Raw genomic sequence first — 27,500 nt, forward strand, 5'->3', positions numbered from 1 at the left:
TGCGAAGTGTATCGGGGGATGCATGCAGGGCGCGCTATAGTGCGGGTTCGAATCCCAGGTTATGTCTTAAAAAAAAGGATTTTTTTAAGAATTTTTAACATCCCTATGCTTTTTTTGTCTAGGTCATCAAGGCAAAAAAGCATAGCGTAGGGCCCTGAGCTTCCAAGCTCTCTCGTTTGGCACTCCAACTGAATGCACGTGATCTCTGGCTAGCACTAGCTTGACTCCGGCGAACCCCCCCCCCCCCCCCCCCATCGCCGCTGAGATTTCGTAACTACTGCATTTACTATAGAGGTTGGTAGGAGGAAAAACACACATCGTGTGACACCGCATTCTCATTATATATACCCAGGATGCTTTTAACGAGTGAGTAGTAATAAAAAAAATAGGTACTTCCCGCATAAGAATAGCTAGGGTTTGTTTGTTATTTACTTGTAAGCTTTTGGTGCAATTTGATGCATGTGTGGTTACTTGTTTGTGTGCTTTGTGTGTTTCAAGATTGCAAGAAACAGACTTCCACTGGCCTACTGTCTTCCACGGCTTGTTGTCGGTGCCAATACCGGCAGTGTTGATGCTGACAAGCCTTCTGTTTGTAGCTTTGGTGCTGGTACTGGGCCTGGGCGCAACTTTGTAGAGAACTGGACTGTGCCGGTTGCCAACATTCCCATGGATGATGCGGACTGGGGTGAGCCGTTGGCCGCAAGTAACGTGAATGCTGCAGACAGTACCGAGCAAGCCAATAACAGCGGAGATAGTGATGGCGAGGTTGACACCAGTGATGCTGCTGGTGATGGCAACACAGCAGCAGCAGCAGCAGCAGCGGCAACGGCAACAGAAGCTGACGAGCAACAGCGATGGCTGGACGATCCATCGTTGCACTACAGTTCAGCAGACGATGCAGCGGCCATCCTTCTCTCGGCCAGGCACCTGTACCGTCTGGCCAAGGGGCTGCAACAGCAACACCACCGCACACCATTGGATAGGACTGCACTTCTGCGTAGTGCCCTGGAGCTGCTGCTCGTAGCGCTGGGTATTTACAATGCACAGGTGAAAGTTCCTGTTGATAAGGTGATGAGGGATGACGGTACATTTGCTGAACATGCGGCCTGGCTGGATGAGTTGGTTAGTTCACTGGGATTGCAGTCCTTGCCTATCCTAGCCAAGCACTGGGTAGGCCGCCTGTCTCCAAACAAGACCATTAGCCTTATCATCGACCTGCACACAAGGCAAGGCCAGTCTGGCCTCGACTCGAATCTCACTGTGCGCATGATGCAAGCCTTTCTCTATGACATCGCCTTAGACTGCCTGCACTTCGGCAGCTGGATGAACACCAACATGCAGATGAAAGCGTGCTGCTTGTGTTTGCTAAATTCATGCAAGGTTCCTGAAATGGCTAGTGCATTGTTGGATGCTACACGTGCCGGCGCAGACATATGCGACGAGGTGTTACTGAGAGTTGCATCGGCCATGCTTGCCAAACCCAGGCGCTCACTTCCTGATTTTGTTAAACCACTGAATGTGCAGGACCTTGAAACAACGATGGAATTCAAGAAGAGGATGCGGCTTGCTGTTGACTTGGCTAGGGCTGGCGTCCACTCGTTGGCGACCGGACGCTGGGCAGCGTTCAACCACAGTCATTTGAGCAGCAACAATTTTGTCCGCCACTACCCAGCCGAGAAGTACCTTGTATACATTACACGCCAAGTTGCCTCCTTTGGTTCAGATTTCTACCTGCAGCGGGTGATACGCTCGTTGTGCGATGAGCTGCACAACCCCTACATACTGCACATGCTTGCTGTTGCTGTGGCTGAAGAGAGATCTCGGCGCCGGAGCCTGAAGTTGCACCTTGCTTTTCAGGAAGAGCCGGCCAAGTCGCTGGTGTCAAGTTGTACGGAGCTCTACAAGAAGCTCTTTTTCATCATGTTCCCAGAGCCTGGCAAGGATCGCGTGCCGGATATTGTTGCCGTCATGGTGCATTGCCGCGGTGCGTTCTACATGCTAAAGGACGGTAGGCGACGCTTCTGGGAACTGGAACGGGAGCTGACCGGACGCTATGGTACCGTGAGAGGCTTCAAGCGCACCGTGCAAGCGCACCTGTATCCGGACGCACCCAGCGACAACGGAGACTCCAAGCCGGTTAGTGCGCTACCGATGGCAGGCTGTAAAGAAACTGAAACGGACTTCATGTTCATGTGAGCCACACACTGCTCTTCACAATCTACTTTCTACTGCTGCTGCTGCTGCTGCTGCTGGTGGTGGTGGTGAGTGGATGTTCGACCGTGGACAGACTCAGTGGTAGCGTGGGCAAATACGGTCCGAATTGAGGCTCACTCTCTCTCTGACTGACCCATCTGATTTGCACAAGATTCTTCGACAACTGATCAGGTGTGAATGCTTCAGATCAAGTTTTGTTACAGACTTTTTTAAAGTAATCATGAGCTCGCACGTGCGAGGGTGCTTTGCATGGCTCCACGCTACTTCTCCCATTGACGTGGGAACTGCAAGTTTGTATAACTGAACCTCTTTCCTAGGCTATTCGTTTCTTCGCATGTACCCCTTTTCGCCGTCATGTCAACTTTGTTCTCACAAATTCTTCACGATGTGCACAGCGCGTGCAACATGCTGAAAGTCCCCAATGTCGCTGTTCGTGCTCCTGCTGTCCGTTTCTATAAAGCACTTGCAATTGCGCCACTGTGTGCCTTCCAGAGAACCTTACGAAAACTTGCTCCTGTTCGTCTGTATTTTCCAGCCTCCGCTCCAGCCTCTTTAGCTGACACACTTGTTTAGTTCACACCATGAAATACACACCTCTTTTTAACAACGTTAAACACATAGCTGGCCTATGTGTTGTTGTCACCACACTGCACGTGGTTCTACTGTGCATAATTCTTTACTGCAGCTTTATTGTTCACTCTGCAGTTTCTTTCTGCAGTTTTTTTGTCAATTTAATAGTCCTGCACTACAAAAGTGTTGTGTTTAGAAAAAGAAAAAATATATGACAACCCAAAGAGTTCCTTGAGCAGATGATATGGGCAAAGATGTAGCAAGATGTGATGACGGGGAAAAGTAGAAAATCATGATGGTGTGTACGATCCAAACAGATGTGGTCTGCATGAGCGAACGAACGCCAGGAACTTCAACTCACTGGACTCAGCCTGCCGGGCAGGAAGTCATAGACAACTCCCTGGTAAACACAACACTGAAAAATGCGTCTACTTCCGTTTTTTCCTAACTAAATGGCAACAAATCGAACATGCAGACATATGCAGGCATGCAGGCTTGAAAATGATGGCGAAAACGCTGTGTAGTTTTGTATGCCGCTACATACGAGCACCGTTTCATGGCTGTTTCATAGGCTGGAGTTTCTAAAACTAACTATTTGCACAATTTCAAAATGTTCTGGTCCAAAGGGTTCTGGAAAATAGGTTCAGCAGCCAAGCTGCAACACCTCTCCCGTCCCGCTATTTGCTCAATGCTTGCTTTACTGAGTCAGGCACCAGATCAACCAGCTCCTTATGGTCGGCGTTCAGCGAGGCCAGCACGCCGCGGGTGTTCTTGAGCGTTACATCGGCTGTGTAGCGATACTTGTTGCCGGCAATGTCCGTCAGATGACCGCCAACAGCTTCCAGCATGGCCTGGCCAGCGCATGTATCCCACTTGCTGGTACCGGGGCTGGCAAAGGCGTACACATCAGCACGACCTTCAAGTAGCATTAAAACCTTGCATCCTGCACCGCCCACGTTCACCTGGAAACAAAGAGAGGCAGAGTGAAACATGTTTTTAGTGGCACAAGTAAAAAAAGTATGTTAGCCGAGCAGGGGAGAGACTATAAAGGATGTGTACGATCTAGAACAGGATCAAACAGCTGGTGTACATGGAGCAGCCTCATGCCAACCAAACGGTACTCCAGAAACAGGGCACATTTGTGTGAAAGTGTGCCAAACTTGGTGCATTGGTGTACGGGTCACCATGGTCACTGTATACGGTACAACGAGTCCAACCCCAAAGCGTATGCACGTGATCATTTGGGACCAAAATCGATGTTCCCGTCCGGTTTCACTGTGAAAAAGTGAAACTGCTCGGTCTGCTCCGGCCTCGAGGCCGGAGCAAGCAGAAAATGTTCTGGCCGACCCAGAATAGGTGCAGTCCCAACCAAACGCGCTGTTCTGTTGAATCCTGTTCTAGGTTGTACCAACCAAACGCGCCCTAATGGTACTGAATTACAGCATGTTAATCCTCACAGCCATGGTCACATGAAGCCTGGGACACTGCGATGAGCCAGCGATGAGCCAGCGTACGATATGTACACACGATTACAATGTACAACATGCATTGCAGTACTGTCGGGCGCCGAAGAACTGGGGGGGGGGGGGGGGGGGGGGGGGTCAGGGTTCTAGCCTAGCCCGTTGTTATTTTTAGCGAACACAGCAGTTTCACTCTTATTCAACTGTACAGTACATGTAGTACATTTATGCAGAGTTATACGTCTGAGTGTACATTATAGTGTACATTACGGTTTCCGTTCTTATCTGCAAAAATCCAGCCTACACCGTTCTTAAATTAACAATTGGTGAAATTCTAGCCTGGCCGTTCTTATGGCGGTCCGTCCGCTCTTCGGTGTCCGACAGTTCTGTATTAGGCTTGGGGTTGCAAGAATGCAGAGCCTAAGAACACCCATTCAAAATAATTATGTCACAGCTCCGCATACTGACTTGGTGTGCATATACTATTGTATATAGTAGCCAAGTGTTCCGCTTCTGCTCCCTTCCAGTGCTCAGGTACATGTATATTGTAATTTTGCAAATTTTCGGTGTACTTCTATTTTCGGCACTTTCGGTGCACTTCTATTTTCGGCACTTTCGGTGCATCTGTTTCATACCTAAAATTTCAATAAACCGAACAAATACCAACACACATAATCCAATAGGAAACTGCTTCTCTGCACCTAAAATTTCTATTCACCTAACCTGGCCTTTTGCCCTCATACCGAAAATATTGAGCACCGAAAATTTCTGAAATTAGAGTTCATGTACATGTTATAGTAGCTACATTGTAGACCCATTCAAAAGGTGTACATACAAATTCAGAACGCAGCCTGGACATTTTTTAAGAATGTGGCAGCCTGGAGTCACTGGAGGCATGTTCTCGGAACCCGAGCCTTGTGTAGACAGACAAATTCTTGATTTACAGCATTTTAATAGTCGATACCGAAGTACATGCACTGTATAGTGTACATGAGACAAGAGTAAAGGGCCTAGGGTTGGGGTTCCATCTTTTTAGTAGACTGGCAACATTGTATTTGTTGACTTTCAGGAACATGTATCCGCTCATAACAAACCTGCTCTGTTGGCTTGAGCGCTTCAATCGTATCTTTGACATGACCGGTGGAGTGTGTTCTCGTGGAGGCGATGCTTCGTCTTGCTGGGTTCGACGGGGCAGTGTAGGTGTAGCCGAATGAACCGACACCAGTTATACCCCAGCAAGTGCGTCCTGCAGATGATGAGCTACAAATCCGGGCACATAATGGACACCAGGGAAGAGGATGAAAATGCACGTCCAGAAAAACACATGATTGTGTCAAGTTGTCTCCTGCATGGTCACAGTCTTAAAAACACATGACAAGAGCTACATGATATGCAGGACTGTTCAATGCACAGTGCTACTCAATGATATCCGAGTGAAGTACGCGCCGAGTGCTGTGCAGTTCTGGACTTGCGGACACTGGGATGTTCACTGGTACAGGGCACTATCTTGACTCACTCGATCGGATTTCATCGCGCAGCACTGTACGACATACAAGCTACAGGTACACGGCTGTTCAATGTCATCTGGGCATGATGAGTCAGCTAGCACCGGACGTGGTGCAGCCCCAGGCCTGCAAACACTGGACGGTGGACTGGTGCAAGGTGCACGTATCAGCGGGATCGGATATCATTGAGCACAACGGTAGATACTAGTAATCCGGCAGAGCGGTGGACATGGCTAGTTGATCAGCCAACCCCCTCCAATCACACCGGCAATAGTGACAACACACACACACACACACACACACACACACACACACACACACACACGTTTAACTCACGGTGTAGGATTGTCTGGTGACATACCAAAGAATGGCTGGTGAATGACACCGCAGGCTGCTTCACCCTTCACAGCTATACCAATGAGAACAGTAACATTGTCCCAGAAGCCTGGACAGGACAAGAACAAGAACAGCAGCAGCAGCAGCAGCAGCAACAGTAGCAGCAGCAATAGCAGCAGCAGCAGCAACAGCAGCAGCAACAGCAGCAGCAGCAGCAGCAGCAGCAGCAGCAGCAGCAGTAGCAGCAGTAGCAGCAAAAATTCAGGGTTGGCAGGTAGGCCTGTCCGTAAAAAGTGAAAAAATCACGAAAAATGGAAATTCAAAATTGGAAATAAAACCGACAAAAAACTATAAAAATTCAAAGCCGGCTGGGGAAAAAGTGGCTGTTGCTATGGCAACCAATTGCAGATATGGCGGTTCGCGCCAGATTCAAATCTATGTGGTTGTACTTTGGCGATCTAAAAGTGAGTTTGGAACTGGACATCCTGCTTCTTCTTGTCAGTTAATGTGTTTGGAGAGCATGGTCGTTGCCAAGTACAGTTGACCCTGTGCACGCTGAGTGGCAATTCTGAGTCTGAAGGTCCTTCGAACGGTGCTGTGAGCCTCTTGGATCGTCTGAGAGCTGGTCTAAGATGGGCAGCATCTTGTGCAGAAAGCCGATGCGTTGAGATGTGCGGACGGCAAGTTTTAGTGATTTCAAGCTGAAACAGCTTGTTGATTGCAACGAGTCCACCTACCACATGACATGAGATGCATACAGTCATTACATGCCCTAATCACCCCCCCCCCCCCCCTCCACAAACAATCATTTCATGACCGCACATGTACAGTCAGACCTCGCTTAGATAATCAAACACACATACTGTATGTATGCATGGCATATGCTGTAAATCGGCAACCAACGATTTTCTTCCGGATGGCAAGGGATCCGGATAAAAGAGGGCCGGGTAAGCGAGGTCTGACTGTACCAGTATTACCCGCTGTGTATGCGTGGAGGATTTCCCAGTGCTCGCAGAGAATCAAGGGAAAGAATTAGGGCTGAAACGATTGTATCGGCTATCTGTCTAATCGATCATTACAACGAAGCGATTTCGATTACGCGATTCTAAAAAAATAAAAAAATTAACGTGTCCAAGATGTCATGTACATGACTGATTGTATGTAGTAGGATACGATCATTTTTTTTACGTACATTGTAGATCGACAGCGTATGTACACATGCGCAACATGCTTTGTCTTTCTCCTCGTTTCTTTTTGTTTTCCGGTCTAGAAGCTCGAAGGGCCGGCTGTGTAATGGTAAAAATAAATAAAATAAATAAAAAACTGACTGTCTGCACCTGCACACTTCTAGGACGCAGTAATCGATATCATAATCGATAATCGAATCGATACAAGGGTAGGTTAACCGATAGTTGAAAAGTGTAATCGTTTCACCCCCACTGGCCCAGAAAGAATGCCAATACAGTAGTAGTTTCACTCACCTGCTGTAAACTCACTGGTCCCGTCTAATGGATCTACCCAGACAACAACCTTGAACGAGAAGAGAAATAAAACAGACAAACAGACAACCAGGTTGCCAGAAGACGACGAGGGCAGAGCAAAGTGATGCAGACATAGCAACTGTAACATTCGAACAGTACCACATGCATGCTTGCTCAGAATTGTCACTGGACGCCACAGCTAGAATCCTGCACTTACATCCGAGCCATCCGAGTGCAAGCCTTCAGGAAGAGAGCACTTGAGGACCTCCTCATCCAGACCGGTGTGCAATAGTGTCTCATCACATCCACCATCGATATCCTTGCACAGAGGAGGTACACAACACAAAACAGATTTAACAGCAGATGGGTCAAGCATGCCCTGCTTGCAATAGCAGGTTTTCAGTACGCGTGTCCGTGTGGGTCAGACGATCTAATGGCCACAGTGCAGCAGAACCTCCCCACCCCGGACCCCACACTCACTCACTGTACTTCATTTCATCTCTCATTATGTTCCAACGACACTGATCAACGGTGTAAGCCTGTATGCAGCAAGTACTTGCAAGCCTGTATGCAGCATGTACTTGCAAGCCTGTATGCAGCATGTACTTGCAACTCACTCAAACGTACATACAGCCATCAATCACATACATCACGATCGCCTGGCGACAGAGTCACCGAACCTAAGTGAACAATAGGTATCGGGATCGCAGAGGGGGGGGGGGAAGGAGAGAGAGAGAGAGAGAGAAAGAGCGAGAGAGAGCGAGAGAGAGCGAGAGAGAGAGAGAGAGAGAGAGAGAGAGAGAGAGAGAGAGAGAGAGAGAGAGAGAGCGAGAGAGAGAGAGAGAGAGAGAGAGAGAGAGAGAGAGAGAGAGAGAGAGAGAGAGAGATTACCAAATACAGTGTAGACAGTACATGCACAGATCATGCAGCAAGTAAGTTTCATACCTCTTCTCCAATGATGGTCACCGTGGGAAACTGGTGCTTTAGGGAGGAGATGATGCAGCGCTGTGCCTGCCGATCTGCCTCTGTTTGAGGGTCATCGGCACGGCCACCCTACAAAGTATGATAATAGACGGTTACAGGCACACCGTGTACATGTACATATAGTACCAGCACTCACAGGACAGGATCTAACACTATGCGCAGCACACTGCAAAAAACTACACGTTCTGAAAATGAGACATCAAATAATTAATTTTTTTTCGGATACATGTACAGTCAGACTTCGCTTATCCGGTCCTCTTTTATCCGGATCCCTCGCCATACGGAAGAAAATCGTTGGTTACCGATTTACAGCATATGTCATGCATACATACAGTACATGTATGTGTGTTCGATTACCCGGTTCCCTTGCCTATCCGGATATTTTTGTGTAAGCGATCGGACACACGGGTGAGAAGGTGTAATTACAGATTTTATGTTTCAGTCTAAGGAAAATGTTGAACGGCCTGTTGTGATCTTATCATCGTCACGGATGGCCAATCTCTTGTTGACTCGGTCAAGGCAGATCCCTGCTCCACAAAATCTCGGATGAGGATTCGCCAGATTGCCACCTATGTCATCACGAGTGTGAAGATGCTGACCACCTGATTCTTCGCTGCGTCAGCAGACGCCTCAACAGAGCCAGGGTAGATTTCGGCGTGTCAACGGCTGCATCGTCCGCCATCACTGACACACCCGAAATGGTTGTGCCGCTTGTGCGGTTACTTCAATTTGAGGAACTCACTTAAGGTGAGTGGCCCAGGCGCCTGGCTCCCCAGCCTGAAACACCGCCGACTGGTTGCTGCGCTTTCGTTCACGTTCAAGCTGTCCTACCTTCCAACAACAAGCCCCTGAAGCCCATCCTCCCACCTCCAGTCAACCCCCACCCAGTGGGTGGTCGATCCACTAGGTTAGCCACGGAGACTGCCCACTGCCACCCGCTCCAGCTCAAGTCGACGCTGCCCGTGCGCATTCGTAGCAGCCTCCAGGGTTCCTACCCATACTGCATCATTCCCCTGTGGAACAGCCTACCAGCGACCATTCTACCAGCACGGCCGCAACCCAGACAGCTCCAATCCTTCAAGGAAAAATGCAACAAGTAGCTGCGGCACCTGAACTGGCAAGCAGCCACCGACGCCCCATGAAACGGTTTAGACCAGCGCCTCACTAGCATCCTCCCTCCCCCCCCCCTTACCACAATGTGACGTTATCTTTCACGCTGCTTCTCTCACGACCATCTACCCGTTGTCCTCGTTCCTCACTATTATTCATTTCCCCTCTTTCTCCCCTCCTCATGGTTTTACTGCATTATGGCGCGCTTTGTCTGCGTAGACGCCGAGACCTTTGAGGTCGGCAGAGCAGCCTGGCCCCGCCACCACTTCTCGCACATATTCGGGAATATATTGGACTTTCGTATAATAATTTTTTTATTTTTAAACTCACCTAAAATAAGTGCACGTGAGCAGTAGTCTCCACGACGACAATCACGACCATCATATGCACACCGAGAGTGACCGCGGGTTTCCAACATACCTGTGCCGCGGGTGGCTTGTTCGACATCGGTCGCAACACCAACAACCCCGACAGCAGAGCCTGAGGCCACACATGGAGCGCCGGCATTTCCGCTCTCCCGCGGCAAGGGGTGTCACCCATCACCTGATGATGAAGGGTTCATTCGAGCATCGGGCAAACATACATTCAGCGCCACAGTCCTGGCATCAGATCCTCAAATTGCATACAGTAGACTCGTACGCCCGTGGCGCCCAAGAACGTCCAGGCTGGAAATCTAAGAACGCCCCAGCCTGGATTTAAGAACGAACTCCAAGGTTTTTAAGAACGCGACATTTTTTGAAAAGGAGAGAGAGAAATAGACGTGATTGAGCGCCGGTTTGTTTTGCAAGCAAATTGCACCTTCATGATCTTGTCCGAGTACACGAAAAACAAGTCCGCAACCACAAACTCTTGTCGGGTCCTTGCGAAAACATCACCCAGTGCAGCGCTACATACTACACGTGCATGTAAAGTGTACAACCGGTACATGTAGCTCAAAGTGCATTGTACATGTACATGAGCGTCACAGGTCATGTTGGACGCGTAAGAACGCGAAATAAGAACGTAGCCTGGGGCGCTGAAAAATAAGAACTTTGCTAGGCTGGCCCTCTGAAACCGCGTTCTTGGGCTTACGAGTCTACTGTAGGCACATGAGGCGTCTGAAAATGAGATGAAATGCCTTGCCCACCGAGCGAGGCACCGCAGAGGAAGCCAATAACTGTCAAAGAATAGCTTTAGCTGTTTGTGATCTTGATGTCATCTTAGTCCTCTTTCATGATTGTCCTTTTCTCTTACTAAACTTAATTTCACTGTTATTTCGTCTTTAAATCCAGACACTCATCTTATGAATACCCACTGCTGAACACTACTACCTTTGAACTTTTGCGGTACTTCACAGCACCAGTCGATATTCAAGCTGTGCTATTTACCACCGTCCCAAAGACTATCATCTCCCCTGAGTTTTGTTCTAACGTTATTCATTTAGCAGACCCAGTGCTGATCGCGCGATATCGCTGGACCATGATTAGTCTTTGTAGACTGTGCATGTGGATTAGACATCTCGACTGTCCGCGCATCTACCCGCTGCAAGCTACCCATGCCTGGCTTGAGTGCCTGACACTAGCCGTTATCATGGACATGTACCATGTGTACCTATGTGGACATGTACCTAGGCTAGGTACGGCTAGGGCTAGGCTATACCATTCACTGATTCACTGATTCACTGATCCACTGATTCACTGATCCAGAAGAAAGGCGGCAACCCGCAGCTAGCGCAGAGCTGGCCAGATTCCTCGACTTCCAGAGTGCAGTGGCACCCGGACCGGGGTTTTGTTCGTCTCCACGCTGCGATTCTCGACTCACATACGCCAGGTTACCACCAGGGCCCTCCAACGCCTCCACTTTCTCCGGAAGGTGGCGCCACTCCTGACAGCACCTGGCCGTATTGCTGTGTACAATGGCTTCATACGACCAACCATGGAGTATTGCTGCCTGGTCTGGATGGGGGCTCCACTGGCCTGCCCAGACGCAGTACAGTACAGGGCACTAAAGCTGATAGGCCCTGGAGTCTCCGTACCAAGCCTGGAGCATAGGCGCAGGGTGGCGGCCCTGAGCTTCCTGTGCAAGCTCTGCTTCCTCCCACCGACGGGCCCCTTGAAAGCAATTTTGCCCAAACCTCTCCAGCTGGCGGATGAAACCCCCAACATCCGTCTCTCCGCCCAGCGACGCCAGTCACACGAATTTCCCTTGGCGTGCATCCTGCCTCGCCGTTCCCGCTCAACCATGGCCAAGGCTTTCCCTGCTTGCCTGCTGAGCACATGGAACTCCCTGCCTCAGAAAATCCTCGCACAGCAGCCATACAAGAACGGGATGCTGTAGTTCAAGAAAATAGTCCACCATCACCTGCTGACCAGCAACTGGATGCAAGCAACCGACGCCTTGTAAACAATTTGCTGAACTACACGCTCTCGTGTACTCTCTCTCTCTCTCTCCTCTCTCTCTCTCTCTCTCTCTCTCTCTCTCTCTCTCTCTCTCTCTCTCTCTCTCTCTCTCTCTCTCTCTCTCTCTCTCTCTCTCTCTCTCTCTCTCTCTCTCTCTCTCTCTCTCTCTCTCTCTCTCTCTCTCTCTCTCTCTCTCTCTCTCTCTCTCTCTCTCTCTACCTCTTTTGCATCACCAGGCAATTCGCCACCTCATTTTGCTCCCTCTACATTACACATGTTTACTTTTTTCTTTCTTTCTTTTCTCACGTCTTGCCCTTGGTTCTGTCTTCCCTTAAGATTCTCTGCTGGACTGTGCACTTTAGTATTAAAAAAACTTCCATGTACTTTAATCCCATTCTCCAAAACTCTATTTTGGTCTTCTCACGATTTGTTCCTACATCATCATGCAGTCCGTAGACTGGACACTAGTACTGCATATACTAGTGGTGAAACGCTTCGGGTAACGAACCGGTTTTGGAACCGCTAGCTGAAAAGAATTGGGTACCCGTTCCGTCAAATTTCGAACCGAAACTCGAAAAACCTCGTTCTCGTACAAATACATGTACACATCAAGTCTACTCAAGATTTAAATGTCGTACGGTCACCGCCCTTCCAAAGGGTTCTCCTGGTCATTATCTTCGTCGCACATGGACTCTCCGATGTCTCGTTCTTGCTCGTAAAAATGTTTTCTAAAAAATAATTGTCACGAAGACACGAACGCATTTTGTCGGTCTGGAGAAAAGAGTGTATGGAACCGATACCCGAACCGTGGGAGACTATGCTGGCATTAGGGTGCCCGAACATGAAAACATGAAAAACATGAAAAACATGAAAAACATGAAAAACATGAAAAACATGGAACCGTTTCACCCCTAGTATATACAGTAAAACCTGGTGTAAGCGACCTCTGTGTTTAGCGACCTCTGTGTTTAGCGACCTCTGTGTTTAGCGACCTCTGTGTTTAGCGACCTCTGTGTTTAGCGACCTCTGTGTTTAGCGACCTCTGTGTTTAGCGACCTCTGTGTTTAGCGTCCTCTGTGTTTAGCGACCTCTGTGTTTAGCGTCCTCTGTGTTTAGCGACCTCTGTGTTTAGCGTCCTCTGTGTTTAGCGACCTCTGTGTTTAGCGACCTCTGTGTTTAGCGACCTCTGTGTTTAGCGACCTCTGTGTTTAGCGACCTCTGTGTTTAGCGTCCTCTGTGTTTAGCGACCTCTGTGTTTAGCGTCCTCTGTGTTTAGCGACCTCTGTGTTTAGCGTCCTCTGTGTTTAGCGTCCTCTGTGTTTAGCGTCCTCTGTGTTTAGCGACCTCTGTGTTTAGCGACCTCTGTGTTTAGCGACCTCTGTGTTTAGCGACCTCTGTGTTTAGCGTCCTCTGTGTTTAGCGTCCTCTGTGTTTAGCGACCTCTGTGTTTAGCGACCTCTGTGTTTAGCGACCTCTGTGTTTAGCGACCTCTGTGTTTAGCGACCTCTGTGTTTAGCGTCCTCTGTGTTTAGCGTCCTCTGTGTTTAGCGTCCTCTGTGTTTAGCGACCTCTGTGTTTAGCGACCTCTGTGTTTAGCGACCTCTGTGTTTAGCGACCTCTGTGTTTAGCGACCTCTGTGTTTAGCGACCTCTGTGTTTAGCGACCTCTGTGTTTAACGTCCTCTGTGTTTAGCGACCTCTGTGTTTAGCGACCTCTGTGTTTAGCGACCTCTGTGTTTAGCGACCTCTGTGTTTAGCGACCTCTGTGTTTAGCGACCTCTGTGTTTAGCGTCCTCTGTGTTTAGCGACCTCTGTGTTTAGCGTCCTCTGTGTTTAGCGTCCTCTGTGTTTAGCGACCTCTGTGTTTAGCGTCCTCTGTGTTTAGCGACCTCTGTGTTTAGCGACCTCTGTGTTTAGCGACCTCTGTGTTTAGCGACCTCTGTGTTTAGCGACCTCTGTGTTTAGCGTCCTCTGTGTTTAGCGACCTCTGTGTTTAGCGACCTCTGTGTTTAGCGTCCTCTGTGTTTAGCGACCTCTGTGTTTAGCGACCTCTGTGTTTAGCGACCTCTGTGTTTAGCGACCTCTGTGTTTAGCGACCTCTGTGTTTAGCGACCTCTGTGTTTAGCGACCTCTGTGTTTAGCGACCTCTGTGTTTAGCGTCCTCTGTGTTTAGCGACCTCTGTGTTTAGCGACCTCTGTGTTTAGCGACCTCTGTGTTTAGCGACCTCTGTGTTTAGCGACCTCTGTGTTTAGCGACCTCTGTGTTTAGCGACCTCTGTGTTTAGCGACCTCTGTGTTTAGCGACCTCTGTGTTTAGCGTCCTCTGTGTTTAGCGACCTCTGTGTTTAGCGTCCTCTGTGTTTAGGGTCCTCTGTGTTTAGCTACCTCTGTGTTTAGCGTCCTCTGTGTTTAGCGACCTCTGTGTTTAGCGACCTCTGTGTTTAGCGACCTCTGTGTTTAGCGACCTCTGTGTTTAGCGACCTCTGTGTTTAGCGTCCTCTGTGTTTAGCGACCTCTGTGTTTAGCGTCCTCTGTGTTTAGCGACCTCTGTGTTTAGCGTCCTCTGTGTTTAGCGACCTCTGTGTTTAGCGACCTCTGTGTTTAGCGACCTCTGTGTTTAGCGACCTCTGTGTTTAGCGACCTCTGTGTTTAGCGACCTCTGTGTTTAGCGACCTCTGTGTTTAGCGACCTCTGTGTTTAGCGACCTCTGTGTTTAGCGACCTCTGTGTTTAGCGTCCTCTGTGTTTAGCGACCTCTGTGTTTAGCGACCTCTGTGTTTAGCGACCTCTGTGTTTAGCGACCTCTGTGTTTAGCGACCTCTGTGTTTAGCGACCTCTGTGTTTAGCGACCTCTGTGTTTAGCGACCTCTGTGTTTAGCGACCTCTGTGTTTAGCGACCTCTGTGTTTAGCGACCGTTTTTCCATGCACGGACAGTTTATATACACAGAAACTGCACTGGATACAGCGACCACCTGCCTTGCGCGACCAGCGACCGACTTTTAGTGTACCAAGTGCCACATTGGACCTGCACACAGCGACCCAAAACTAACCAAAAGTGCCATCTTGGCTGTCAGGTTTGACAGCAACAGGGTTGAAGTGCGCTCTGATTCATGTGCATGCAGTCGAAGTGACAAGGGACAGTACAGGATGCGCTGCATGCACTTGAGTGAGGCGTGCTTTGCTGCAGAAAGTATTCTATGCTCCACACCTGTCAATATGAGTACATGGAAGTACAATCATGCACATGTATGTACATAATCCGATATGTCACGAATGTATGGGACCTGGTTCCAAAGACCACCTGGCTTTAACGACCGCCTTTGCTTGCACCTTGGAGTGGTCGCAGGTTTTACTGCACATGTACTGCAGTATGTCACCATGGTTACTGGAGGGTAGGTTATTTCAGTACAATTATGTTACTGGAGGGTAGGTTATTTCAGTACAATCATGTTACTGGAGGGTAGGTTATTTCAGTACAATCAGGTTACTGGAGGGTAGGCTATTTCAGTACAATCATGTTACTGGAGGGTAGGTTATTTCAGTACAATCATGTCACTAGAGGGTAGGTTATTTCAGTACAATCATGTCACTGGAGGGTAGGTTATTTCAGTACAATCATGTCACTGGAGGGTAGGTTATTTCAGTACAATCATGTTACTGGAGAGTAGGTTATTTCAGTACAATCATGTCACTGGAGGGTAGGTTATTTCAGTACAATCATGTTACTGGAGGGTAGGTTATTTCAGTACAATCATGTTACTGGAGGGTAGGTTATTTCAGTACAATCATGTCACTGGAGAGTAGGTTATTTCAGTACAATCATGTCACTGGAGGGTAGGTTATTTCAGTACAATCATGTTACTGGAGGGTAGGTTATTTCAGTACAATCATGTTACTGGAGGGTAGGTTATTTCAGTACAATCATGTCACTGGAGGGTAGGTTATTTCAGTACAATCATGTCACTGGAGGGTAGGTTATTTCAGTACAATCATGTTACTGGAGGGTAGGTTATTTCAGTACAATCATGTCACTGGAGGGTAGGTTATTTCAGTACAATCATGTCACTGGAGAGTAGGTTATTTCAGTACAATCATGTCACTGGAGGGTAGGTTATTTCAGTACAATCATGTCACTGGAGGGTAGGTTATTTCAGTACAATCATGTCACTGGAGGGTAGGTTATTTCAGTACAATCAGGTCACTGGAGGGTAGGTTATTTCAGTACAATCAGGTCACTGGAGGGTAGGTTATTTCAGTACAATCATGTCACTGGAGGGTAGGTTATTTCAGTACAATCATGTCACTGGAGGGTAGGTTATTTCAGTACAATCATGTTACTGGAGGGTAGGTTATTTCAGTACAATCATGTCACTGGAGGGTAGGTTATTTCAGTACAATCATGTTACTGCAGACCAGTGCAGTATAATGTCATAGACGTCTCATCCACCCAATGACATACACGACACATGTACACTTTTATCTCTGGTTGGTTCAGTTAGAGTTGTGTCACCACACAACATGTAGGGGTGAAACGAGTACATTGGGCAGATAAAGACGGGTACCCGCTCGTTTGTCTGAAGCTCCATAGCCTAGCGAGCGCTGGATAGATTTTCTGTGCATATGCACAACATTCCTGCCCTGTATGCATAGTGCAAAACTGCTACTGACTACACATACTCTACATGTATGCTGTGACATGTACAAGACGTAGTACATGTACAGGCACAACTGAATGCTGCACAGGATCTAGGACTCTTATCACCTGTTAGCTGACACGCCTAAAAGCTAGTTATAATCACTTAAGTCTTAACATGACTGTCTTGCGTTTTCCTTGCATACTAGTACTACCAGTACTGCTTCCCCCCAGCCTCTTTTCCGCCTGCTAATCAACCAAGGTCTTCACTGAGGAAAGTCATATCCATACTGACTGTTGACTACTTCTCTATACTAGTAATTTCTACATGTACATCTAGATTTGGCTTACTAGTACTACCGGTAGTACACCAACGTCTTGATATTAGGGAGGTTTCGCTCTACGAAATTACGTATGAAAATAACGTAGGAAGTTCTAGGAACTGCACGGAATTTTCATACGTAAAAATCAGAGCTGTTGGGTTTCGCTCTACGTGATTTCCCCACGACTGCTAAACATGCGTTGTTGCCGGAGACGCGTTGGCTGCATGCGCCCACCGCATGCACCATGAACCGAAACCGCGTTTTCCATTTTATTTTGCATGTGGTGTACGGTGTGTGTACCTTGTGTTTCGCGCACCTTGAACGTTGCCATGGACAAATGCGAAAATGCGAAAACATATTTCAAAAAGTCCTACGGAGGACCCAACGTAGGAAAGAGCTTTCCTACGGAAATCCGCAGAGAGATTTACGTATGAAAGTTGCCCTCGCTCCCCGGCGCGTACGACATACGGATTTTCATACGTAATTACGTAGAGCGAAACCTCCCTATTGTCAGAAGTAAATAAAGACAAAATGCAGCCTTCAGAAAAGTTGAGAAATTTGTGCTGGACAAATATATTTTAAAATTACTTTTTCCTTTTTTTTTTCCCTTTCAGCCAGTATCCTAGTACCCGTTTTTTTAGTGCGGATGCAAGTTTTGGAGCTCTGAGACTCCTGACTGAATCTGGTACTGGTATCGCGACATAAGCTGACAAAGGGTCTTCAGCATGCATGCTGACATTGCTGTAAGTGGATCCTGTCCAGCTGTATACGTAGGAGTATACATTCAGCGAACACCGACCGGCTTCCGAAGGGCAGCCGTCAAATCCAAAGCTACTGTCCGGTATGTCCAGTCATGAAGTGTTGCACTTGTAATAAGCAAGGCTCGTGCAAGAGATGTATCTGCTCCACGGAGGGTCGAGAATGCTCGAACTGCCAGCCTGGCAGCTTTGGCAGGTGCAGTAATCAGATCGCACTTCGAGTCGCTGCTTCACAGCCAGAGCTGACGAATACCAGCAAGCCAACAACGTCCCACCAGCTCCCAATCCCATCGTCGAGCATTGTACAGATCGATGTTCAACCGCCCCTCAGACAGTCCAACCGTCACCTGAGCGTACCGTACTGCCGCCAAGTGCTAGTGCGGACTCGCTACAAACTGCCACTGGTTCCTCTAGCTCTAGCTCTGTGCGACCAGCACGTGCACCCCCGTCCAGCAGAAGTTGTACCAGCGGCACAGGTACGCGCAGGTCAGATTTGAATGCGGGTGATGTAGAAGCCAGTGTTGATGCACTGTTGGAGGCGTGCAGGGGGTAAGCAGCCATAATACGCCATCAGTTACTGAGTCAGCTGTTATTACCACGGCCGACCCTGCGCGCACAGGAGCAAAGGATCATCATAATAGTGGCCCTGCTGACCCGCGTACACCGTACAGCCCAGTGTCCAGCTGCCAACAGCTGACGTGGGATATTCTGGATGTTGAAGTCGACACACCCACACCTACATGTAGTCTACCACCGTTTACAGCAGCGGAAGGGTCGTTGACCCTTGGGAGACTCGACGCCACAGACACCCGTCAAGTGGTAGCGGCCGCCTATGAGGAGACCGTCCACTTCGCAGCAAACCTGTTCGATGTGCCACTCGGCACAATTGGATCGAAATTTGTTAACCTATTAACATCGCTGTACAAGAGTTTTGGTGAACGCGGTGCCGCGGAAGGAATTGCCATCAAAGCAGCCTTGGTGGCCACCCAACTTCTGCTCCAGCGGCCGCACAGGTGTTCGGACCAGGGCGAACACCGGAGGCTCCTGCAGAATCGCTTGGTCCTGTGGGAAGACAGAGACCTGAACCAACTAGTCCTGGAAGCTCGCACGATCCAAGACCAGATCAGAGCAGCTTCCAAGCACTCCAGCAAACAGCCCAAGCACCAGGATAGCGCCAGGCACTTTGCCAACCTTGTCACCTCTGGAAACCTGAGTGCGGCCGCGCACACCCTCTCAGCTGACCACTGCCACGGTGTGCACAGCCTCGACTCAATGGTAGGAACAGAGACTGTCCGGGACATCCTGAAGGCAAAGCACCCTCACGCCGGACCCATCAGTGCAACAGCAGTGACATTAGGTACACCTCCAGACGCCCCGCACCCCGTGCGCTTCGCTTCCATCAAACAGAGATGCAATAAGGAAGGCAGCCCTCCACACTCAGGGCTCAGCAGGGCCATCTGGCATGGATGCAGGCGGATGGAGACGGATTTGCACCTCTTTCAGCAAATCGTCTGATGCTCTTTGCGATGCACTTGCCTCCACAGCCCGACGGACCGCTTCGTCACACGTAGACCCCGGAGCACTCGGGGCCTATGTTGCCTGTCGACTGATCGCATTGGATAAGCAGCCTGGAGTCCGACCTATTGGTGTTGGAGAGATTGTACGCCGCATCATCGGAAAGGCCATCCTCTCCGCAGTTGGTGAGGCCATTGAGAATGCCGTGGGATGTCTCCAGCTGTGTGGAGGGCAAGCGTCAGGCATAGAGGCTGCCATCCACGCCATGCGAACTGCCTACGACCAGAACAATGTGGAGGGAGTCCTGTTTGCAGACGCATCCAATGCGTTTAACTCGCTCAACAGACAGGTATGCCTCCAGAATATCCGTCATCTCTGTCCGGAAATCGCGCCGGCTCTCATCAACACGTATCGCTCACCGGTGGCTCTCTACGTGGATGGCGAGGCCATCATGTCAGTTGAAGGTACCACCCAGGGCAACCCATTGGCCATGGCAATGTACGCGTTGGGCACCATCCCGCTGATCCGAGTCACTGCCGAGAGTGACGCCCTGCAAAGCTGGTATGCTGATGATGCCAACACAGCAGGGAAGATCCCCCGCCTCCGAGCCTGGTGGGACATCATCGAGCGGAGAGGTCCAGAGTTTGGCTATCACCTTAATAACGCAGCCAAGTCGGTTCTTCTTGTTAAGCCCGAATGCGCTGAAGCTGCAAGGGCAATCTTTGCCGACACCGATATCGTCATCAAGACGGACGGCAACCGACACCTTGGAGCCGCCCTTGGATCACCCGAGTATAGGGCCTCCTTTGCTTTGGCGAAGGCATGGCAAGAGGAGATCCGTGAGTTGTTCACCGTGGCCTCCACCCAGCCACAAGCAGCTTATGCAGTGTACACCAACGTTCTCCGGCACAAGTGGTCATTCATCGCCCGCACAATGCCAGGCGTTGCCCTGCACCTCGAGCAGCTGGAGTCCACCATCTCCGAGTCGTTTATTCCCGCTCTTCTTGGTCGTCCCCAGCCCGGAGAGACGGAACGCCAAGTTCTCGCGCTCCCAAGCCGCTACGGAGGCATGGGGATTGTCTCCCCAGTATCCCTTGTGAACCAGTTTCCTTCCTCCCTTACCATCACCGAGAGCTTAGTTCAGCGCATTTTGAGCCAGGATACACTGCCACAGGAGGCGGACAATACCAGGGCAGCCAAAGCTAAAGCCAGGGCAGACGCCAGAAAGACGGAGCAGCGTCATGCCAAGGAGGTGTACGATGGCGTAGATGGAGACCTGCAGAGGTCCATGGATCTTGCGGCTGAAAAGGGTGCGTCGAACTGGCTCACCTGTCGACCACTCAAGCATCATGGGTTCTCGCTACACAAGGGCGCGTTTCGAGATGCTGGCTGCCTCCGCTACGGGTGGACTCCGCCCCACCTCCCCCAGAGCTATGCCTGTGGAGCTGCCTTCACTGTCCCGCACGCCTTGTCTTGCCCAGTAGGTGGCTATCCGTCTCTGCGGCACAACGAGCTGCGGGACTTGACCGCTACCATGCTCACATCAGCAGCTCATGATAACAGCATTGAGCCACGCCTCCAGCTGTTATCTGGTGAGAATTTTCATCACCGGACGGCTATCCGTGAGGATGGTGCCAGGCTGGATGTTGCTGCCAGCGGGGTATGGGGTGGCCGGTTTGAGCGAGCTTTCTTTGATATTCGGGTGTTCAACCCTCATGCTCGCTCGAACTCGGTCCACTCCATCCCCGCCGCATACGCAAAACATGAGCGTGAGAAGCGCCGGCATTATGAGGAGCGTGTTCGCGAGGTGGAGCATGCCACCTTCGTTCCCCTCGTATTCAGTGCCACCGGAGGCCAAGGCAAGGCGGCAACTGCCCTTTACAAGCGGCTCGGACTAATCATCAGCGACAAGAAGAATGAGCCTTACTCCATCACAATGGCATGGATCAGATGCAGGTTGGGGTTCGCCCTTCTTCGCTCGGCCATTATGGCCCTCCGAGGACACCGGTCCCGGAGCAGAGTTGCAGTAGGTCAACCATCATCGACCGAACTGGTAGCTGCTGAGTGCAATTTGCATTTCTGAACTGTGGCATGTGCGTAGCACTCAAACAAACATGTACGCACTGCACTGACTGTCTTTAAAGCTATGTAATTGTTCTTATCAAGTCTTGCTCTAAAAAAAAACCCCACGGTACTGGAACTGTAGTACAGTAAATAGTGGATATAACGTGCCCCTTTGATTTTCGATAATTTATCACTATATCCGGTGCATCACTATAGCCGATTTGCATGTATGACTGACACATGGCACATGACTGTGCATGAAATGATGCGTACACGCTGGAAAAAGCATGAAAAGCAGCCACGTGTACATGTGGCTGCTTACAGCATACAGGGAAGAATTTTCTCTCAATCACGTCTGCTGCCAGATGCATCCAGGCAACACTGGATCGGTTTTGGAAGAAGTGAACTGTATTGGAAGAACACTTGTTTTCGGTGATCATCACTCTTGATCAGTATATGCGATATTTTCCTGTGCATTTGATATGGTTTGCTTCCTGAAGCCCATCACAATAAGCGATATATCAGTATAGCCGGTAATAGTGTGTATAGTGATATTTTAGCTGTATTATTTTGTGATTTGATTTTGATTTTGGCGAGTTCTATCATTATAGCCGGTATACAGCCAGACCTCGTTTATCCGGTCCTCGTATATCCGGATCCCTCGCCATCCAGAAGAAAATCGCTGGTTACCGATGTGCAGCATATGTTATGCATACAACATAACCGGACCTCGCGATCCGCATACCGGTGCATGATTTTGTGTACAAACTGGTTAAAATGTGTACAAAAAGCTTCGTCGTATCCGGTTGCATGTGGCTGGCTAGCGCTTGGAGAAGCTAGTGTCAGGGAGTTGTACAAGCAAATGAGGTCCTTGACCTGCTGGGTGTATGCGGACAGCACTCAGTTGCATGCACTTGTCATTTTTCTCGCTTGTTTTACATACTGGGCACGCTAGTTGTACTGCATAGGACCTGTCTACATGTATGTACGATGTCAGTGCTTTTGACATGCCACATGCATATACAGTATGTGTGTTCAGTTATCCGGTTACCTCGCCTATCCGGATGTTTTTGTGGAAAACAGATGTGTGCGGTTAAGCGAGGTCTGACTGTATCGTTACACCTGGTCACTTTATAAACGATACTCACTGTACTACATGTGTATATGTATGGCTTTAATTTAAATTACTTCAGTAATTACTATCGAGTACTCGATAGCTCGCTCGATAGCGTAACGATACACTTGTTTCACCCCTAGAACTTCAACTTATGTGTCCCCCTTACAAGTAGGGAGGACATCTTACCTTTAAAACCACTCCAACATCTTTCTTAGTCGAGATGTTCCTGATGATAGACCCAGCATGTCGTGATACTGATGCCGAAGCAGCTAGGAGGCGCAGTACGAGGGGTGAAGAGTTCGCCATTCTGCCAAATGAATCAATGACACTGCATGTACTGGGCTGGCTCACGTTGACCCTGATGCTGAGTCAGTCAGAACGTTTCTTTGCATTTTGAAGACCGAAAATCTTCGAAATCGACTTCCGACTAGACTTCCGACTCGACTAGTCGACTGCTTCTGCATCTGGCTCGGCCTCCAAGGCGCCCTGCGTGCCACCCGGTACCCTCGTGCACTGGTAGTTCAGTTCCCGCGTTTTTCAAAATAGCTAGCTTGATAATAATGCACGCCGATGCCATTCACAGATTCATGTTCAGCACCATGCATGTACCAGCGAACAGATAAGATCGTGAGTACGAGTGTCGAGTTCGGGCTTTGAAAGATCAAGCTTTTGGCAATGGTAACTATTACTTTGAAATACATTGAGGTGGAGATATTCAGCAGACTACTTGAATTTCCTTGGATTTGAAGCACTATACTAAGCCTCTAGGTCGAAAGTCTTCCGAAAAACTGACACAGCAGTGGTGAAATCTCAACGATGTCGGAGGTATGTCTTTGAAATTAGTAGCGACTGCTTTGTTTGAATTACTCCAAAGAGAACATGGGATACTTTTTGAGTTTCTTAGAAGTTCGGATAAGATCCTGAGACAAGTGTTTAGTGCTTTCTAGTTTCTTTTTCGACCAGCTCGTATGTGCAGACTCCATACTGGGGACCTTCAACCACGTCATTGATCATGGCTATGGCAAAATGACAAGTACCGTTAGTTCCTTACCTCTCCCTCAATCCATCCATCCACACTGTACACTTGTCATGCCAGACATACATGAAACACCGATCCCATGGCAACAACATAATTATACATTCGTTATACACTAGTCAAAACAACAGATGGCTTGATCAGTCACAACTTATTAAAGTTTCATGCCATCTCAGGCACTCATCAGGTGATATGAACATCAAGAAAAATAACCCACTATTTAAAGCCCAGTATGGCGGGACAAGGATAACAGAAAGCGCTAGGGGCGCTATCAACTCATATCCGATTCAGTGTCATAGCCAGTAAGGATCGCGGTACTAAGAAAGGTGATAAAACCGAGCTGGCACAGCTAGTGAGATGCGCGGTGCAAAGATGATGATGGTGACAAGGCGGCAGAGAGCTATCAACTGGCCCTACTGCCTGGAAGCAGGGTGCCGAGAAGATCATGTTATCGGTGTTGATAGCATGAATTTATTTTGATGTCGACATTTAGATATCAACTCCGACCGCTTGTTGAGGCTCGATCTCCTGTCGGCAGTGATTATTCTCGCCTTCTCCTCGAGGCACAGGCTGCATCTTTTCGTTATGTTGCTGTAGGCCTTGGCCTTCTGAACCACTCGCCACTTGATGTCGTGCGTCTTGCCATTATCTTTCAATTCCCACACATGCTTTGAGAGGCCCGTGGATTTGCGTTATATATAATAATTATATGCCGTAATAACCCGATCAGGTTATCAACCAATATAGTTGATCCAAGTATCCATTCAGGGCAAAGGTGCAGTTTAGGGTCCCGAATTATTTCACACTTTCCCAGTGTTCCATGTACTGTTACGCGTGCTTTCTGTGTACATGTACATGAATCCCAGAAGCCTTGCCGCGCGACAGTACACAGAACACTGGGAAAGTGTGAAATAATTTGGGACCCTAGACGGCACCTTTAATACCCCATTCAGCCCCACACGCTCACCTGCACGATAGAATTGGAGAGGAGAGACTTGTTCTTACTCAAGGATTAGATTGATCAATGAAAACGTGTCTAGTATACAAGGGTGCCGGGCAGCAGCAGCAGTTTTATAGGAGACCTGCATGCCGGTAGTTGAAGAGAGTTGAAAAGAGCACAGTGACGGGAGAGCCAACCAATTACAGCGCAGAGTCTAGATTTGACCAATGAATGAACAGAAAGATATGAGTAAGAAATGTACTAATATTTATCGTTATCGTACATGCGACATTCACTGCGATGCATGAATAGCGTACATCGGGATGCCGTGTGACGTAGCGGACGTTACAGCTCCCCGCACGCGCAACACGTTCACCCAACATGTGTTGTCCGTTGTCAGGGGAAACCACCTGCTGCCGATCCCGATACGACACATACACACACACACACTGGCGTATGTGTTTTAGCACTGACTGGGAGTCACTGCGGAAGTTTCCAGTGTAATTCTATAATTATGATGTCATGTGCATGACAGTGTACAATACGTATCACCATACAGTTGGTGGCTGTAACAAATACTAACAATACATACAGTTCTGACATATTGACTATTAGGCGTGTGTAAGAATATGAACAGTACCTATCGCCGATAAAGCTGACGGGTGTAAAATAATTCAGTTAAACTCCTCTACACATCGACTTCAATCATACAGATCTATTGTTGGTGCGGTGAACGAAGTCAGTCGGAAAGCGCATGTGGCAGGGACTTTGGACTATATTAATGATGAACAGGCTGAAAGCTGCAGCTTACCCTTCAGGCTATACACTACATTGCTTATGGTGATGTTAGGTTTATATCCATTTCCCTAAGGCCAAGTAAAAAAAATCCTAGTTTATCGTCCCCGCCCGCCCCATTTTTCGAGGCCGCCCGGAATTTATTTTTATTTTTTAAATCTAGAATTTTGCCAAAAAGCTTGATTTTTTACGTCGGCTAAGGCTTTCTATCATTTATCTGGTGGTCTGTGTGAACCAAACAGTATTGGGGTTTGTGTCTTATGAGTGAAGTGACAATCTGTCGATCCAAAGATTTTGCATGTAATTGTTTATGTACATATAACTGTTATAGCATTGTGTATTCCATACACTACCACTATTCTGTTGCAGATTGTTGCACATGATGTGTCATTGTTTACCAAGAACTATACTAGTCTGTAGCACATCAAAAAATAAAAAATAAAAATAAAATCCGCCCTCCCTCCCCGATTTTTGTGAAAAAAAGGACGATAAACTGGGATTTTATTTTACTTGGCCTAAACTACCCCTTAGTATACCGGGTTCAACTAAAGCAGCATGCAATGGCGCTGTGCCTACATTAGTAGTTCGGACTTGACCCTCCTTTGGAAAACTACTTCACAGATTATGTTTGAATGTGTTGCTTTCTGTTGACTTTCAGCTTTCAGACATCTTAGGCGCGTACGGCGCGTCAGCTGACGTATCCAAGGTATGCTGTGTTCTCATGCTTGAAGTGATGGTAGTTGGCCGGCTGGGTTAGTGATGTCAGTGATCCTATTAACTGTGGTGCAGTGTCACATCAAGCGAAGGGCATGCAAGGTTGCAATGTCGAATTGACTCTCTGTCTGGCAGTGCTAGTTGTGTATTGTGTTTCACTGTCGCCGTGTCTTCTGCCCTCCTCCTTGAAAATGAGATCTCCCTGATAGTCATCCCCTCCCCCTCCTCCTCCTCCTCTCTCTCTCTCTCTCTCTCTCTCTCTCTCTCTCTCTCTCTCTCTCTCTCTCTCTCTCTCTCTCTCTCTCTCTCTCTCTCTCTCTCTCTCTCTCTCTCTCTCTCTCTCTCTCTCTTCCTCTTTACCCTTACACGCAGTCACTGCATAAGAAGCTGGATGACAGTACTGCCGTTGCACCAGTCACAACACCACACCACAAGCAGTCACACTCACTGACTCGCCGCCGCCAGTATGCTGCACCTGGCTCTGGCAGTGCTGCCGTTAGAGGACCCGACACGCCGTCCTCCTTCACCAAGTGAGTGCAGACAGTGTGCCGTCTCTTGACCACAGCACCCTGTGTGTGTCTGTCTGTGCGTGCATGCGTGTGTGCTTGTGGGTGTGTGGGTGCACCTGCATACTCGTACTTTCATCAGTAAAACTGAATTGTTGGGTGTGAATGTGTACTGGGGTATTCACTTGAGTTGTTCAAAAGCGGGACATTCTGCTTTCGACTTACCTTTGTACTCTGTGTGTGTGTGTTTCTGTCCAACATTGTTGTGTTTAGTCAGAAACAGACTCCGGCGTCGCAGAGGTTTGAAAGTCGTCAGAACTCCGGGACCGTGTCAGCCACGCTGAATGACAGTAATTTGCCCGTGCCGAGCTCCTGGCGTGGTACCTGCAGTCAAGTCTGCCTTTCATCAGTGGAGCGCACCAGTGTCGTTGCCAAGCCGTACGCCTACATGTTCCAGAAGGTCTCCTCGAAAGTAGCCGGTAAGCGGTTGCTAGAAGCCGTTGTGTGCCTGTTTGCAGACTGCTTGTGCTGTGGGTGGTCGGATTGATGTGTGTAGGGCTGTGTGTGGTCGGGTGGATGTGTGTAAGGCTGGGTGTGGTCGGGTGGATGTGTGTAAGGCTGTGTGTGGTCGGGTGGATGTGTGTAAGGCTGTGTGTGGTCGGGTGGATGTGTGTAAGGCTGTGTGTGGTCGGGTGGATGTGTGTAAGGCTGTGTGTGGTCGGGTTGATGTGTGTAAGGCTGTGTGTGGTCGGGTGGATGTGTGTAAGGCTGCGTGTGGTCGGATTGATGTGTGTGTAGGGCTGTGTGTGGTCGGGTGGATGTGTGTAGGGCTGTGGATGTAGATGTGTTTTGATGCATGCAGAGATGGCGGGTATCTCATACCAATGACAGATTTCATGGTTTATGTCACTTTATGATCAGTATTTAGCACTGACCGTTTCCTTTTCGTTGACTTTTGGCATTGACAGAGGCAATAGTGTCGCGATTGGTAGTCATGCATGTAGTACTCTGCAGCGCGTTGGATATATTATCCGGTGTGCTACAATTGCTCGCAGCTGGATA

General features: G+C 48.8%; 3 protein-coding genes across 3 annotated transcripts in view; 2 read left to right on the top strand and 1 right to left on the bottom strand.

Annotated features, from left to right (window-relative positions):
• Positions 1-3,008, top strand: part of LOC135805633 (uncharacterized) — a 34,752-nt gene extending 31,744 nt beyond the window's left edge. The window contains exon 12 of the mRNA XM_065319701.1: positions 499-3,008. Coding sequence (XP_065175773.1) covers positions 499-2,196 — 1,698 coding nt within the window. The 3' untranslated portion in view covers positions 2,197-3,008. The remainder of the gene's footprint in view (positions 1-498) is intronic.
• On the bottom strand, positions 2,884-22,859 carry LOC135805634 (3'(2'),5'-bisphosphate nucleotidase 1-like). Its single transcript, XM_065319702.1, has 7 exons — positions 22,634-22,859; positions 8,512-8,619; positions 7,784-7,885; positions 7,567-7,615; positions 6,086-6,194; positions 5,339-5,504; positions 2,884-3,746 (listed from the first exon to the last, which is right to left on the bottom strand). Exons 1-7 carry the CDS (start codon positions 22,751-22,753, stop codon positions 3,462-3,464), a joined length of 939 nt encoding a protein of 312 aa, XP_065175774.1. The 5' UTR covers positions 22,754-22,859; the 3' UTR covers positions 2,884-3,461.
• A 204-nt stretch (positions 22,860-23,063) lies between these two features.
• Positions 23,064-27,500, top strand: part of LOC135805641 (DNA polymerase alpha subunit B-like) — a 21,338-nt gene continuing 16,901 nt past the window's right edge. Inside the window, exons 1-4 of the mRNA XM_065319714.1 lie at positions 23,064-23,272; positions 25,877-25,924; positions 26,305-26,462; positions 26,712-26,917. Of these exons, the coding sequence (XP_065175786.1) occupies positions 23,264-23,272; positions 25,877-25,924; positions 26,305-26,462; positions 26,712-26,917 (421 nt within the window). The 5' untranslated portion in view covers positions 23,064-23,263. The remainder of the gene's footprint in view (positions 23,273-25,876; positions 25,925-26,304; positions 26,463-26,711; positions 26,918-27,500) is intronic.

This window comes from Sycon ciliatum, chromosome 1 (genome assembly GCF_964019385.1).
Source record: "Sycon ciliatum chromosome 1, ocSycCili1.1, whole genome shotgun sequence".
Lineage (NCBI taxonomy): Eukaryota > Metazoa > Porifera > Calcarea > Leucosolenida > Sycettidae > Sycon > Sycon ciliatum.